General features: G+C 43.2%; 1 protein-coding gene across 1 annotated transcript in view; it reads right to left on the bottom strand.

The window, feature by feature from the left end:
- Positions 1-13,992, bottom strand: part of IPO8 (importin 8) — a 64,002-nt gene extending 50,010 nt beyond the window's left edge. The window contains exons 1-4 of the mRNA XM_060245729.1: positions 13,801-13,992; positions 4,302-4,383; positions 3,881-4,037; positions 1,614-1,772 (exon numbers count right to left, since the gene is read on the bottom strand). Of these exons, the coding sequence (XP_060101712.1) occupies positions 1,614-1,772; positions 3,881-4,037; positions 4,302-4,383; positions 13,801-13,884 (482 nt within the window). The 5' untranslated portion in view covers positions 13,885-13,992. The remainder of the gene's footprint in view (positions 1-1,613; positions 1,773-3,880; positions 4,038-4,301; positions 4,384-13,800) is intronic.
- Between the last annotated feature and the right edge of the window lie 2,906 nt (positions 13,993-16,898).

The raw sequence follows: 16,898 nt of genomic DNA, 5'->3' as shown, positions 1-16,898 counted from the left end.
GAAACAATCAGCGAGCAAAGTTACACTCTCACCCTAATGATTCTCTTTGCAGGACAACTTCCGTTCTCCCCCTGCTCCTGGCTCTTCGTCACAGCCCACGGCACAAAAATCCTTTTAGATCCAAAACAAAGGGAGGGAATCACAAGCTTCTTGGGGCACAAACTGGAGGTTTCTAGGCCATATGGAACCAAAGCGCCTCTAAACATCAAGCAATTTGTGTGGACATCAGCTGGAGAACTTTGGAAAGCATATATATGAACATATGAAGCTGCCTTACACTGAATCAAACCCTCGGTCCATCAAAGTCAGTATTGTCTACTCAGACTGGCAGCAGATCTCCAAGGTCTCAAGCTGAGGTTTTTCACGCCTATTTGCCTGGACCCTTTTTAGTTGGAGATGCCGGGGATTAAACCTGGGACCTTCTGCTTACTAATTGATTCATTTTGATTTACATCCCACCCTCCCCGCCAAAGCAGGCTCAGGGCGGTTCACAGTATAAAATCACAACAAACAATTAAAATCAATACATATTATAAAAATTACACATTCAGTAGTTAAAACCGTAAGAATTAATTTGGTGCTAATCTCTTTGATGTGATGTTTTCAGTGGTGACAGTATTTCTTCAGTTTCTCTATGATATAGGCTCCGCGTCAATTGAAAGCGGACTGGAAGGAAGTGGTCTTGCAGGCCTTGCGGAACTGGACAAGGTTCCACAAGGCCCTCACTTCCTCTAAGCAAATACTCTACCACTGGGCCACCGTCCCTCCCCTAATCTCCCTTATCAACTGCACAACTAAGCTCCTTCTATCTGGGATGGTGGTCCTCTTCCACCAAGTGCGCAACTTCGGGAGGGATGCATATGGAGTGGTGAGGGAGGTAGGGGATACCCGCCTAGCCAGCCAGATCAGCCGAATCAACCCTGGTGATCAATGGGGTGACAGATGTCACAGCCAGATCGCCCTCACATCCATCCCTTTGTCAACCTTTTAAAGGCATCTCCTTTCTCGGGTAGGAGCGCTGAAAGAACACTTTGTTCTGGTTACATACAGAATGTTCAAATTTACGTTTTTGTCAAGAGCGAGCCAGAATATTCAACAGCTGCGCAAATCATAATCACAGACCCAGTCACAAAAAAATTCATCTTATTTCAATTTCGTACTCTTCCAATGAAGACGTTACGAAACACAATATAATAACCGGGTTCCTGTCTCATGTTGTTCACACATCCCACAACATACATTCTTCTCTGTTATGCTATGGCTCTGTAATGGATGAATGTGAACTGCATTTTGCTGCATGTACACGTTTTAATGTTTACATATATATGGTTTACATTTTGCATATTCTGTCTGTAATACATATGTATAATAGCATATACAGTGTGGTGCTCTTTAGCGCTTTGGATTTTGATGGGAAAAGCCTGCCATGCCTTTGTACATCAGCTTAGAAAAATTAAAGGCTTTCCAGCATATACAGTTATTTCTTCCTGAGCAAATGGGTCGATCTCTCTCTCCCCCCCGTTTTGAGAACAGGAAAGACTCTGAAGCACTCCAGCCACTTCTCCCTGTACTGGCTGCAAAGGAAGCGCATCCTCAATGCAAGATCTACTTACTCATAGGTCTTCACTAGCTGGTAGAGGCACAGCAGACTTCCCAGCCAGCTCCCACTGTTGGGAGACTGCAAATAATAGCCTATCTTGTCTACCACGGCCGTCCAATGACCTGGGAAATCGTGCTTGATGATAGCGCGGAGGCACATTGTCAGCTGGGCCCTGGAAGGTTGGGGAAGAAGAAGAGAAAGGAGAAGAGTCAACAAGAAGCAGATAAACAGGATGAGATGGGAAGGCTTCTAGTGTCCTAAGCCCAACTGGTGGACCTCCTGATGGCACCTGGTTTTCTTGGCCACTGCGTGGCACAGAGTGTTGGACTGGATGGGCCACTGCCCTGATCCAACATGGCTTCTCTTATTTTCTTAAGTTGGAGTGAAGTCTGTTCCTTAACAAACGTTCCTGGCCAACCCCTCCCCCACCCCCCGCAAAAAAAAATAAAGTGTATCAGAAACCTTTCACAAAGGAAAAGAACTGCAGTTATATCTGTGGATTAGTGAAATAGTGATCAGCCACCACTACGAAGTCAAGATGTAAACTTTAAAAAAAAGTCCAAAAGTAAAGATCCTACACTTCAGTGAAAAAGCAGTGGAAGGTAGAAAAACCACCTTGATCAGAGAAACTTCATTTTATGACTAGATATGCAAAGAGGAAATAAAATGACAGCAAAAACAAAGACCTCCCCCAAGTAGATGGGAAAGAAAGGATTGTGGAAAAGGGCTTTTCAGATCATCACTCTGTGATGGGTGACCCTGGGCTGTCTTGGACAGTCTTCCCCCAGTGTAGAGTATAAATTGTGTATGGTGGAGAGTGATACCGCACCTTCCTTCACTACTTACCAGCTTCACTTGTCCTGCCACAGTGGGTTTGTATCTGCATGTATGCCTACCTGTATGAAATTCAACACACATAGGCCCAGATAGCAATATTTTAAGATCCTACGTGGCATACAGAAACAGAAGTTCAGGTAGGCCCTATTAAAACCTTACACCCACGTGTGGACAACGGGCAGGTACAATGTCATTCCCAGCACTACACAGAGCCTCTATACCGGAAACAGATACACTCAGCCAACACTCCAATAAGAGAACCATTTACATTCCTATTTCCTTACCCTCACTGGGGAAAAATAGGCCTTCTTCACTCTTGCAAGAGAGCCATAACATTTTCAAGCTTTCTCTTTTGCTTTTCTCTGTGTAACTTCCAAAGGGGTTCGCAGCATTAGGCTGTAGCGGCAAAATGAAACGGGAGCCTAGTGGTACCTTAAAGACTAACAACCCTTCTTCGGGCATAAGCTTTCATGATTCAGAGCCCACTTATCCTCTGTGTAGCTCCCCACACAGACATATACATAGATTATTATGGCTAGCTCCTGGAAACGGTCCTCCTGGAAACCCCCAGTAAGAATTACTGCCAATTTCAGAACTGACTCTAATTCTTTTCATTCTCTTTCTGGAATCCTTTCTATTGCATTCACCGCCAGTTCTTTGTTCCTGCTGTCATTCTGCTTCCCCCCCCAACCTTGCCTCTTTAGCTATAATGTGGAGTCTCTTTGATCACGGAGGCCACTGTTACCTCCCACGTCTCTGCCATTTCAGCAAGCGAGCACAGGAGCCAGGCCTTTGTTTTCTGCATTAAGTGATGCTAGCCCCAGCTGGCTGGCAAGAAAGCCCTGGGAATGTGGGGGCAAAATCTAAAGAAGGAATCGGAAAGTCTCATTTTGCAGTTTTGCTTCTACAGAAAGTTACTCATCCAACGGGGGAGCCTGCCCTTCAAATTAATCTTGCTCTGTTGAAGTTGAGAAGTCGAACATTTCAGAAGTCCCCAATCCCAGGGGTGGAATTCTAGCAGGAGCTCCTTTGCATATTAGGCGACACACCCCTGTTGTAGCCAGTCCTCCAAGAGCTTACAAAAAAGAGCTCTGGACATTGGGATGGTGTGTGTGGTCTAATATGCAAAGGAGCTCCTGCTAGAATTCCACCCCTGCCCATCCTCATTAGCGCAATAGAACTTCCAACAGTCAGCAGGTAGGACATGCCACGTACAACCTGACATTGTTCCCCCCACCTCTGAAAGACATTCCTGAATCTTACTGAGCCCTTCAAAGAAACCCAGCGTTTTGCATCTTCTCTCCTTGGATGCTGCCACCAAATTTCTCTCTCCCCCCCCCAAAAAACCCCTCACTTCCTGAAAAAAACTAAATTTTTAGAACAAAATTATGCAGAATAAACTTCACATAACCTGCTGTAGCACATTCCCTGAGCTTAACATACCTCACTAAGTCTGGAGACCGAATAATTCCTTCCACGATATTATCCCGAATCTGCTGCCGATCATTTTCATGAATATTGAACGGGAATATTACTTCTCCGGGTGGGGGCTCCCGATCTGGCCAGTACTGCGTAACCATGTTCTTCAGATAAATGGCAGCTGAATTACCAAAAATAACAAAACAGTTCAGACTGAGAAGCATAAGAAAACTTGCTTAGGAAGGCTAAATTTTAAAGTAAGTGCAACCGCCATGATATGCAAAGGAAGGTCCCAGTTCTGGAAATAACCACTCGAAAATCAATGCAACAATTACAAGAAGCTGAGGTTTCTTCTCTACAATGGCAGAGCCCCACGTTGCCAACCACCAATACAAAGCCCTACTCACAACACATAGAAGTAAACTGTAGCAGAACCTTTGCTCACCTGCTTGTCGCACTGGGAATTCCACTTGATCGGAAACAATTATTTGCAGCAGGCTAGGAGCAAAGTTGATGATCTTGTAGGACTGTAAAATCATACCAAATGTTAATCAGCAAAGTTGTATATGTTGTGAAAATGTAAGCATAAGAGTAGTGCCATGGAATATCTTCTTCCTCCCTAATAAGGCATGATCTTGCCATGTTAGATGTTTTAAGTACCATTTATTTTAAAAGAAAGTTCGTATTTTGTGACTGAAGTCAGTGGAACTTAACATGCTTTAACAGAATATGATCCTGTGTGGTGGCCCTGAAATCTCAAATGTCTCTTCTGGGCGGTAGCTAATCCTAGCTCTACAGTAATGGCATTTACAATAGTGACTCCAGTCTTAAGAACAAGTTGCCAAACAATGTAAAACCCTCATGCCCTTCAGGAAATTCTGCAAAACTGAATTATTTAGGATGCCATTTGAGGGGGTCTAAGGGCAGAAAATCCAGCACTACCCTGTTTATTATTACAGCTTTTTACTGTTGTGTGATGTGATTGTTACTGTTTTAATAGTGCTGGTTAAGGCATACTTTGCAAATACTGTTTTTGTTAACCACTTTGAGGAAGTGGAGTACAAACGTTTTCCTAAATTAAGTGCTTCCACTTGTCCTATCCCTAACCGCAAAATATTGCTTTATGAAAGATCCTCCTCCATTCAACGTTTGGTTTAGTGCAGTATGTGATAAACTCAAGGGATGAAAAAACCAACAGACTTCATTCACTTAATGCAAAATAAGGTATTGATCCCAGTTGTCTTAATGCATAAATGTTATAGCGAACACAGAAGTGACAGATACTTGCAAATTAGGAAATTTAAAAATTTAAATTTAAAAAGCTGAATGCCTGTGCTTTGAACATTATTTTGCCCTTTATTCACTTGATTCTGTATAGTTTGTGAACATCAACAGGAACTTTTAGAGCAGTTCATGTGGTTCATGGATGGAGCAGAAAGCAGGGGTTTAAAGGGTCCCTTTTAACTCTGCTTTCAGCTCCCCGCTAAAGCCACAAAAACAGCTGAGTTTTGGGCTGTCTAGTGCAGTCTCTTTAAACTTTAAAAGAACTGCACAAGACAGCTTGAAGAACAGCTGCGTGGCGGAGAACACAACAATTTTTCAGGGTGTCTTTTGCAGTCCCTCTAAATTCTAGAGATGGCACAAAAGAGCTGTGTGGCAGTGCCTCCCTGCTGTGCAACTGTTTTTCACCCTGTCTTCTGCAGTCCCTTTAAAGTGTAAAGCTGCTTTCAGGCTCTCTGCAAAACCAAATGAAAGGGACTGTGATCCCTTCCAACAGGGTTTGTGGAGCCACAAACCACATGAACAGGTTTGGTTTATGAACGAGCCTCCCAGTTCAGTTCATAGTTCAGCCTGAACCAAACCACATTTTCCTGGTTTGTGCCCATCCCTACTCATAACACAAAAGGCTTCTCAAATGCAAGCTACCAGCCACTTACACTAGATTTGAACTTAATCTACTGGGTCAGAAGAGTAATTTGATACAATGCAGTCCTTCTCATTTGCCTCAATTCACAAATTATTGTATTGTAACCACACTCTCCGCAGCATGCTAGGTGGTCTTCAATTTGATGTGGCTGATTGGATTGTGTGCACACATCCTGGATCAATTATAGCCCTTTGTCTTCTGAGAAGATAATCAGATTCACTCTTATTAAAAGGCTCTAATACCAGAGAATTTTAACAGATTTCTTTGTGCCAGCAGCAGCTGCTTCACAGTAGCAGTCTAAATTGGCAACCCAAGCCTATGTGCCAATGGATCAGCACCTGCCACTCACGGACAGCACCCCACAGACTGTAGCTGCTCTCCTCTGGGTCTATGTGGCATGCACTTCTCTAGAGCTCTCCAAGTCTATTTGGCTAGAAAGCTGAAATTAAAGCAGATGTCATTAGGATCTTATCAAAGGGGTGGCAGATATGGAAAAGTGCCTTCTGGATTGCAATTTCACAACAATATTTCATTATTCAAAAACTTTTTAAAATTCAAATGTTAAAGTTAAAACACTTGAGCTGGAATACACCTTCATGAAGGGCTGTATTTTGCTCTGAATCAAATGATACAGAAATGCATCTGACATTTCCCAATAGGAGTTGCTTTACCATCACCTTGGTACTGATTTATTAAAATCTGCTCCAAGGCTGAGAAGGCTTAATTTAGGGTTTGACAGTTAAATGTCTCAGTGTGTCAAAGGTGAAAATAACAGCATTCTCAAGTTTCAGCAACCAAGAGATCTCCATTATGATTTCTAAAAAAATTGTAGTCCCTCAAAGTCTTCTTTTTTTCACTAGTGCCTTCATCACATAAAACTAAAAAGGTAAAGGTAGTCCCCTGTGCAAGTACCAGTCATTTCCAGCTCTGGGGTGATGTCACATCACAACGTTTTTATGGCAGACTCTTAACAGGGTGGTTTGCCATTGCCTTCCCCAGTCATCTACACTTTCCCCCCAGCAAACTGGGTACTCATTTTACCGACCTTGGAAGGATGGACGGCTGAGTCAACCTTGAGCCAGCTACCTGAACCCAGCTTCCACCAGGATCAAACTCAGGTCATGAGCAGAGCTTGGACTGCAGTACTGCAGCTTACCACTCTGTGTCATGGGGCTCCTCACGTAAAACTACCCCAGTTCAAAAATGCAAGACCTGTTATGCTTACCTCTGTTCTCTAGTGTACTTCAAACAATACTGCGATCACAGCAGCTACACTTTAAAAACAAGTCTAAGTGAAATGCTTGATCATCTTGTATGAAATGACTTTTGTTGTATATCTGTTTCTAATTTTTATGTTGTTTTAACTGTTCTTAGCCACCTTGAGCCCATTTGGGGAGGGCAGGATATAAATATGATAAAATAAATAAATATGTATATGGCACATAAGCAGGACAAAAGTACGAGTCAATGGTCAGGTTCCACAGGCTAGCTGAATCTAAAGGGCCATCACTCAAAAATCCAACTTCTATTAAATCTCATCCCTGAATTGAAAGGGACTTTGTGCCAGAGACACTAAGATACTTCCTTTTTTGTATTACAATCAGAGCATGGCTGACCCTGGTTTGGAAAGGACCTGGGAGCACATTCAGAGCAGGTAACAGAAATATTAAAAAGACCAGCATCGTGCACAGTCTGAACTCCAATCAAAAGCCATTGTTGGGTACAATGCTCCCTCTAAGTTGTGGAGTCTTATGAGCAAAAACCCTACTTTGTGAGCTACTGGCATTAAAGTTGTGAGCTACTGCATAAATTGCTGGGGCCATTTTTTCTGAGCTAAGACAAAAATATGTGAGCCAAAAGCTGAAAACTGTGAGCTAGCTCACACTAACTCAGCTTAGAGAGAACACTGGTTGGATGTTTTCTATGGATGTGAAATGACATTATATAAAGAGATAATTATATATTAATTTATATAATTAAATCCTTCACAATGAAAAATAGAAGGGAAACAAGATCAATTATAGACCTGAAATAGAGCTGATGATTGCTTTAGGTCTTTATCTCTTTACTGTTACTCAGCCAGTTAAGAGTTCCTGAGGTATTCCCCACAAGCAAGCAGTGCATTCCATGGCTAATACAATGGGATAATCCAGAACCAAGATGACTGTGAGTGGTGGTGGTGGCTATAAAAGTTACCAGAATTTGAAAGAGTGGGAGATCAATTACCGTACTTCTGCTTTTCTGCAATGGTGAGTCCCTGTGCCACAAAGACTTAAGAGAGCTCTGCTTTCACAGAAACCGGATGGGTATGGGAGAGACTCCTGGAACCACTGGGACCTCCAGATCCCAGTCTAAGAAATGGCAGCGTAACTGATCTGTTCCTCTGTAAGAAATATCCTTTTCAGTCGAGTCAGGATCAATGCTAGCAATGCTTTCTCTTGGTGCTATGTTTGTGGAAAGCCAGTTATCAAAAATTCAATCAAGGATTCTTTATAATAATAATAATAATAATAATAAAATTTTATTTATATCCCGCCCTCCCCGCCGAGGCGGGCTCAGGGCGGCTAACAACATTTCATAAAATTATACAGAGTTTAAAATCACATTAACTTTAAAACATTCCAGTTAACCAAGTATTATACAGATTTCCAGGTGCTAATTCCATTTATAATGATAATAGCGAAAGTCACCCAACAGCGGTCTCTCAGCCAGCAAAGGCCATCCTGAAAAGGGTGGTCTTGCAGGCCCTGCGGAACTGGTCAACGTCTTATAAGCTAAGAGAAGGATTATCTTTTCTAGGATTCTTTCTAGGGTAGAAAATCACACTCATTTGGCTTCTTCCTTCCAGACAAAGCATCAGTGGCAGGTATTTCTTCATCTCTCATGGAGCTTGTGTACAGACATGTTTATAGACTCAGAAGGAGGTGATAACAGCAAAGTGTTCAGCTTTCTTTCTGCCCGCAGACCACTGGTATCATAAGGAAACAGATCAGCACTAGACACATATGCACTTGGGTTAGATCAGGAGTGTCAAACATGTGGCCCAAGGGCCAGAGCAGGCCCCCAGAGGGCTCCAATCAGGCTCACGAGCAACTCACTGTCATTTGTGTCCTTTCTCTCTTATTTCCTTCTGCATTACACTTGCTTTGCCAGGCTTGCTCAATCACACAGCAACTACAGAGCAAAGTCTCTGTTTCCTCCACTGGTTGGCCAGCACATGAAGCAACTTATGTACAACAGCTCACAATGCCCAGTTAGTTGATAGTTTTCCCCTGGCTCTTAGGCTCAAAGCTTTGACCATGAGATTTCTGTAATGAGTGTCAATTAATCAAAAGTAGGTGTGCAGCTTACAGATATGTACCTGAACAACACCTGAACAGCATGCTCAATATTGCTACAGCACAGACGTCTCCAGATTTTGATGCAATAATTCAAAGCAAGAGGTGTCAGTTATCAGAAACTGTTAAATAAACAAAATATTGCAAGAGTGCTAATCATTTAAGGTTTTTTTGAAAAAATCTTTAATTGTGTTTGTCTGTGTCCTTCCTAAAGTTTATGTCTCTGCTACCTGGCATTACATTTTATGATACACATGGGCTGGCCCAACAAGGTCTCATTATGTCAGATCCTGCCCTTATGGGTTAGATATTAAATATCTAGATTTTTACATGTATGAAGGAAGGAATATGAAATTAGGGGCCACTGGCACCCATGCTAAGAGCCCTGTGAGTCAGGCTCAGGTTTTCTGCTCCCTGTGACTGCTATTAAGAGGAACCACAAGCAATTCAAACAAAGACACTGTCCATTTAACACAGAATCCTTTTGACAGCGTGAATCAGGTCAATCTTAAACGACCGTCTACATACATAGTTCCCAGATCTGTGCTCTCAGTCTGGACAGCTTATTGATGAGGGAGGCTTATCAACTAACTTGTGCCCTTTTTGTTTGCCTGGCATCTGCTAGCCTTATGCACCCAATGTACATACATGTCTTTTAATGTCTGCTTTGTTCACAATCCCTATAGCTTATCTTTCAGGGTCCACCCCCCCCCCCCCAAAATAGTGGTGGTGGTGAGAATGGACCAGGAAAGGCAGGTTTGGATAGCTTTTTTAAGTGATTCATTTTAAAATCATGTTTAATTTGAAATCCTTTGGCAGTCACTCCACCCAAGGCGATGCTGAGTAGTCAGATTCCTAGAGGCTGCTTAGCATCAAATTTCTAGGAGCAGAGACAAACTGGGATTTCTTTGCAGTCCTGATAATGCTTTCCAGCATCCAGTTCAGCCTTCATTTATTTATCATATCATATCAAAATTTAGATATTTTATCCCTTGTTTGGCCTTACATGAAATGTCTATCATATTCTAATCTTGTCTTGCATATAAGAGCTGCCTACTGAAAAGGAATTCACAAGTATCTGAAGCAAAGCAGGGTGGCATTGTTATTGTATTTTTAAAGAAGATTGCTAAATGATACATACTATTTGATGTATTATGTTGCATGTTATATATTATGTTGTACCCCCTTTCAAAAACCACATGTTGCATACAATGTTCTTTCTAAGCTGCAGAGTCTCATGAGCAAAAATTCTACTTTGTGAGCTACTAGCATTAAGTTTCTGAGCTACTGACATTAAAGAAGAAGAAGAAGATATTGGATTTATATCCCGCCCTCCACTCCGAAGAGTCTCAGAGCGGCTCACAATCTCCTTTACCTTCCTCCCCCACAGCAGACACCCTGTGAGGTGGGTGGGGCTGGAGAGGGCTCTCACAGCAGCTGCCCTTTCAAGGACAACCTCTGCCAGAGCTATGGCTGACCCAAGGCCATGCCAGCAGGTGCAAGTGGAGGAGTGGGGAATCAAACCCAGTTCTCCCAGATAAGAGTCCGCACACTTAACCACTACACCAAACTGGCTGGTGTGCTACTTCATAAATTATTGTGCTCTGGGGCCACTTTTCCTGAGCCAAGACAAAAATGTGTGAGCTGGAGGCTAAAAATCTGTGAGCTAGCTCACACTAACTCAGTTTAGAGGGAACCCTGGTTGCATATACTATGCATCCAAACAAACAAGGTTTTATCAGCAGAGCATTCTGAATATTTACTGCATTTTTTCAAACAGATCCAAATGAATAGTGGAACCATTTTGAGTATACAACAGCTGATAACTTTTAATGCTCAAGTAACAGGACCAAAAGAGACCACTTCTATGCAACTGTCAAACAGAATTTGCTATTTACTGCTGTTTATATTTTCCCACTGAGAAACTGGTTAACAATGCTTTACTGCCGCAATGGGTTATAGACCAGCTTCTTGCAAAGTTCTTGGATTTTACTGGAAGATGATGAAGGATGATAGATAAAATTAGGTTAGATTAGATTAGATGAGATAAGATTAGATTGGGTAAAATAAGATTAGATAGATTAGATTAGAGATAAGATAGAGAGAGGGAGAGAGAGATGAGGGAGAGAAAGATGAGGGAAGATGGAAGATGGAGGATGGATGGATAGATTTTAAAACCACTGGGATAATGAAGATTCCAATCCAGAGTTTATGAACCTTCCACTATTTATGCCCATCTTCAACATTTTGATGACCCCATTTGCCCAGCTCAGTCGATACAGAATCCTGGCATTGACTCACATCCAAATTATGGTTTTTGTACATTTGGGGGTTATACTCTAAGAAAGGTAACAATATCTTGCTTAGTTGCTATGTTTATCATGCAACTATAATTAAACACATTGTAATTCAATTTAAATATTTTATATTCAGAGCCCCTAAGGAGTGGCACAGAAGTCAATTTATAGGAACTTTTCAATATTCACAGCGCAATTCAATGCGGTATTTCTGCTACTGAAGTCCACTGAAATCAATGGACTTAGGCTGGAGTAACTGTACATAAAATGTACTCCCATGCATATTTAACTGGTTCCATGGGTTTCACACAGCATGAGAAATGGAAGTAACAACCAAGTTAATAAGCAGCTATAAAAGGTGCTTGCGCCATTAATTTAGTCACTATTTTATAACCTCAGATCCCAGAGGAGAGGGGGTGGCAAAAGAGACAGGGTGGACAATCAGCTTGTAGGAACTTCACCACACTATTTTCTAAATGGTTTTATTTAATGAGAAGCCACAACAGGCATTAGAGACAAACCTATGGGGGTAAGAAAGCAGAGAGCCCAGACTGCCAGAACTGCAAAGGGGGTACTATGGAAGCTTTAAAGACTAAAATTTACTTAATATTTTAAAAGATCAATATTGCAGCAAATAAATCACAACATCCCATATATATGGATGGAATCTGAGCTGGCAGCAATAGACTAAGAAAAGGACCTTGGAGTGGTGGTGGATAGCTCAATGAAAATGTCAACCCAGTGTGCAGCTGGTGTAAAAATGACAAATCACATGCTGGCCATAATAAGAATACAATTAGAATAGGAACAGAGAATACAACTACTGCTATCATACCACCCTCATACAAATCTATGGTGAAGCCATTCTTGGAATATTGTGTAGAGTTTGGTCGTTGTACTTGAAAAAAGGATATTACAGAGCTTTAAAAGTTCAAAAAGAGCAACCAAAATGATCAGGGGACTAGAGCAGCCACCCTATGAGGATTGGTTAAAACTTTTAGGGTTGTTTAGCCCAGAAACAAGGTGAGTAAGGGGAGACACGACAGAGGTTTATAAAATTATGCATGATGTGGAAAGTGTGGAAAGGAAAAAACTCTTCTCCCTCTCCCACAATACCAGAACCTAGGATCATCCACTGAAGCTGATGGGTGGGAGATTCCGAACAAATCAAAGGAGGTATTTCTTCACACAGCAAATAGTTAATTTGTGGAACTCACTGACACAGGATGTGGGTCATAGCTGCTAACCTGAAAAGCTTTAAAAGGGAAGTGGATAAATCCATGGAAGACTGAGCTAACAACAGCTACTAATCATGATGGATATATACTCCCTCCAGTACCAGAGGTAGTATGCCTCCTTAAATTAGTTGCTGAGGAGCAGAGGCAGCCTTCCTAGAAGCAACTGGTAAGCTTCTGTGTGATCCAAATGCTGGACTAGATGGGCCTTTAATCTGACCCAGCATGGCTTTTCTTTCGTTCTTATTGCAGTATAACCTTTCATAGACTAAAGCCTCCTTCTTTAGATGCCTGATCTCAAGTTTGCAGGAACACAGAGCCATATGGTACAGCGATCAGAGTGCTAGGCTAGGACCCAAAAGTCCCAGGTTCAAAAATCAATCATGAAGTTTATTAGGCAACCAATCACACCCAGCCTGGCCTACCTCACAGAGGTGCTGTATATTTAAATCTCCCTTCTCCAAAATCTTCCTCAAGGCAGATTTTAAAACTGTGGGGCTGGGGAGCGATAAGCTGGGTACAATTGCTTGTAGGAAAAAAATGTGATAATGTCAGACACAAATGGGATAATAATGTCAGACACAAACAGCAGAGGAGGGAACATTGTAAAACAACAGAATTAAACGGCCACGAACAGTGCCAAGGGCAGTGTTCCCTCTAAGCTGAGTTAGTGTGAGCTAGTTCACAGATATTCAGCCTCCAGCTCACACTTTCTGTCTTAGCTCAGGAAGGATGACCCCAGAGCACACTAATTTATGCAGTAGCTCACAAAGTAGAATTTTTGCTCACAAGACTCTGCAGCTTAGAGGGAACACTGGCCACAGGTACTGACATTTCTGTTTTAAAGGCACATTCTGGTGTTAAGTTTCTGCACAACTGCAAAAGATTTAACAAGGAAAAGCATCTCCTCCCCGCCCCTCCCTTTCAGCCCAACCAAATAAGCAGCAGTGACAAGACTCCTTTCCAACACAAGCACTCTTTTGCCACACTACAGTTTGCAATGGAGCATTCCCCAAAGATCCCCCTAAGAAAGTGGGGCGGGCAGACCCACGCAAAGCAAGGCCTGTGCAGGGAAGAGGCTGAACCCGGAAGTGCCCCCTCCTCGCCCTGCTAAGGAGCAGGGAGGGGGCTGCGCTCTCTCGCTCACCTGGTTGAGCTCATTCTCGGCCGCAAGGCGCAGCTTGGGGTCGATGGTGCCTTTGAGGGCCTGGATGATCCTGTTGGGATCCATGGCCTTCGGGGGCGGGGGGGGGAGAGGCCGCCTCGCCGCCAAGAGGAGCCGCCGCCGCACACCCTCCTCGCCCGCTCGCCTCTCCCCCTTCACCACACAGGAGCCATTCACCGGCTTGCGACAGCGTCGTGCCAGCGACAGGCTGCTTTACGGCCTCGACGCCGGTTTTCCCTCTCCCATCGCGGGGCTGTCACGGCGGGCGCCATGTTGTTGTACGGCGAGAGGAGCTTGGCGTAGAGCGAAGGGCGGGGGCAGGGCCTCCTCCGTGTTGCTTTAAGAAAGGGGATTTGTAAGATCTGCATACCCCGTCCTAGGGGACTGTGGGGAGCAAGCCGCACGCTGAACAAACTGCAGCTTATTTCTGTTCTAAGCAAATGGATTAGAGAAATTGGGCAGCCTACGTTGTTACTAAGACATCTTTCTGACTATTAACCTAGATCGGGGTGGCCAAATTTGCTTGATGTAGGAGCCATATAAAATAAGCGTCAGCCGCAAGGCAGACAGGCAGGCAAATAGCTGGTGGAGAGAGAGGTGAAAAGGAAGCAACTTTAAATGCATTATCCGAGCCACCAGCTGGCTTGGCAAAGTTATTTAAAGAGAGAAATGCCTTCTCCAAGTTGCCAAGGGGGTGGTGGGGGCTTCAAGAGCCATCCCGACCTAGATCCAGGTGGGGAGCCATGTTGGTCTGAAGCAAAGTTTGTCCAGTAGCACCTTTAAGCCCAACAAAGTTTTATTCGCAATGTCAGCTTTCATGTGCTGAAAGCACACTTCATCAGATGACACTATGAAATGGATAGATTAAAGTGGGCTGAAGCAGTAGAACAAAGTAGGAGTCAAGGTTGCACCTTTAAGACCAACAAAGTTTTATTCAGAATGTAAGCTTTCGTGTGCTCTAAGCACACTTCAGATGAAGAATCAGGTACAGTGAGCAGAGCTACATATAGCTGGTAGGCAGTCCTACATATAGAGAGTGTGGACAGTGAACATCCCACTAAAAGGCATTACACTGCTATTGTTTTGGGATTCTGCTATTAACCAGTGTCCTTTTTTGACTGCATTATCGCCTCCTGCAGTGATCAGTCACTAGACTTATACTATTTGAACTGAGAGACCACCAATTTCCCCTCCTTTCCATTGCTTTTTCTGACCCCACTGTTTGAGCTCTTGTTCTATGCTCTTCATTCACTGTATCATATAGTTGGATATCCCAGCTATTCAGAAAAAAATGATTTTGTAAATTAACCTAAAAGACAAATACCTCCCCGGGTGGAATTCTAGCAGGAGCTCCTTTGCATATTAGGCCACACACCCCTGATGTAGCCAATCCTCCAAGAGCTTACAAGGCTCTTTTTTGTAAAATCTTTGAGGATTGGCTACGGGGAGTGCAGCCTAATATGCAAAGGAGCTCCTGCTAGAATTCCACCCTTGTAAATCCCACACTAGCTCTGTGCAGTTTTGATCACTGTATCTCTGAAAAGTCATTGCAGAGCTGGAAAAGGTACAGAAGAGTCAGGCAACCAAGGTTATTAGAGATTGGAGCACTTTCCCCATGAAGAAAAGCTGAAGAGTCCAGGACATTTCAGTTTAGAAAAGGGACTAAGAGGGGACATGGTGGATTTATAAAATTATGCAGGGGGTGGAGAAAGCTAGCAAAAAGAACTTTCTCCCTCTCCCAAAATACTAGAACTCAAAGCCATTCAATGATGCTGAAACACAGTAGACTCAGGATGGACAAAAGGAAATACTTCTTTACACAGTAAGTAAATTAAAATGTGGAATTCACTTCTGGAGGATATAGTGATGGCCACAGTCATAGCTTCAAAAGGGGATAGATTCATGAAGGACAGGTCTCTCAGTGGCTACCAGCCATGGTGACTGAGAGGCATCTCCACATTGAGAGACACTAATCCTCAGAATTCCAGCGCCAGGAGGCAACACCAGGGGAAGGCCTTGGCCTCTATGCCCTGTTGTCTCCAGAAACAGGATGCTGGACTAGATGGACCACCGGTCTGATCCAGAGAGCTCTTATGTAACCCCTGACTGCATACAGACCACGAGGCACAGAACATTCAGTGCTTTAACTGAGTCAGTTAGCGGGGAAATGGAGGGAGAAGAAAATGGCCTGCTCAAGGCTTCAAGCTTATAACATTTAGAGAGGGAGAATGTGGGGGTGCTGCCCCCCCCCAGTAATTTTAAAAATGAGCCAAACATTTAAATTGATATTTCCACCAGTGGACATATTTCACATGACTGAGGAAGTAGACTTTGTCCATGGAAGCTGACACCCCAAAAATGTTTGTTTAGGAAATTGGGAATGCTTTGTATGGGGGATGGGAAGACAACCTTTTCAGGCCAATCTGACCAATTTTCTCCAGTCTGCACAGTTCAGCACCCTTGGAATAAGACCATGCTCTGCTACAGTAAACTGTACAATTGTGCATAACTCAACACTCCCTTTTTGCTGTTCTTTCCAGGCCTTGAGGGCAGATTGGTCACTACATCATAAAACAACGCAGCCTACTCAACCCAAAGTAATGCTGAAGTTGTTCAAACTTTTCAAATGTTGACAGATCATCAATCCATCAGCGTGTTACATGGCGAAACACTTTCCCAGTGGTTCGTGTATGTTTTCTTAGAAACCATCAACATATCCCTGAGAGGTTAGGATCATTCCCATATCGCAGATGTGAAGTTACAAAATGGTGTTTATATGAGTACCTAATGTGGTTGCAGATGAGAGCTTTCAGTCAGGTATTTCCTAATAGAAGAGATTGGATTTATATTCCGCTACCTGAAGGAGTCTCAGAGCAGTTTACAATCTCCTTTCCTTTCCCCTCTCCACAACAGATACCCTGTGGTAGGTGGAGCTGAGAGAGCTGTGACAGAAACTGCTCTTGAGAGGAACAGCTGTGTAAGAACTTGTGACTGACCCAAGGTCACACCAGCAAGTACATGCGGAGGAGTGAGGAAGAAGACTGCAGATTTATACCCCACCCTTCTCTCTGTATTAGAAA

The sequence above is a fragment of the Heteronotia binoei genome, chromosome 8, assembly GCF_032191835.1.
Source record: "Heteronotia binoei isolate CCM8104 ecotype False Entrance Well chromosome 8, APGP_CSIRO_Hbin_v1, whole genome shotgun sequence".
In the NCBI taxonomy this organism is placed as follows: Eukaryota; Metazoa; Chordata; class Lepidosauria; order Squamata; family Gekkonidae; genus Heteronotia; species Heteronotia binoei.
Note: the sequence above shows the minus strand (reverse complement) of the source record. Positions and strands in the feature narration are given on the sequence as shown.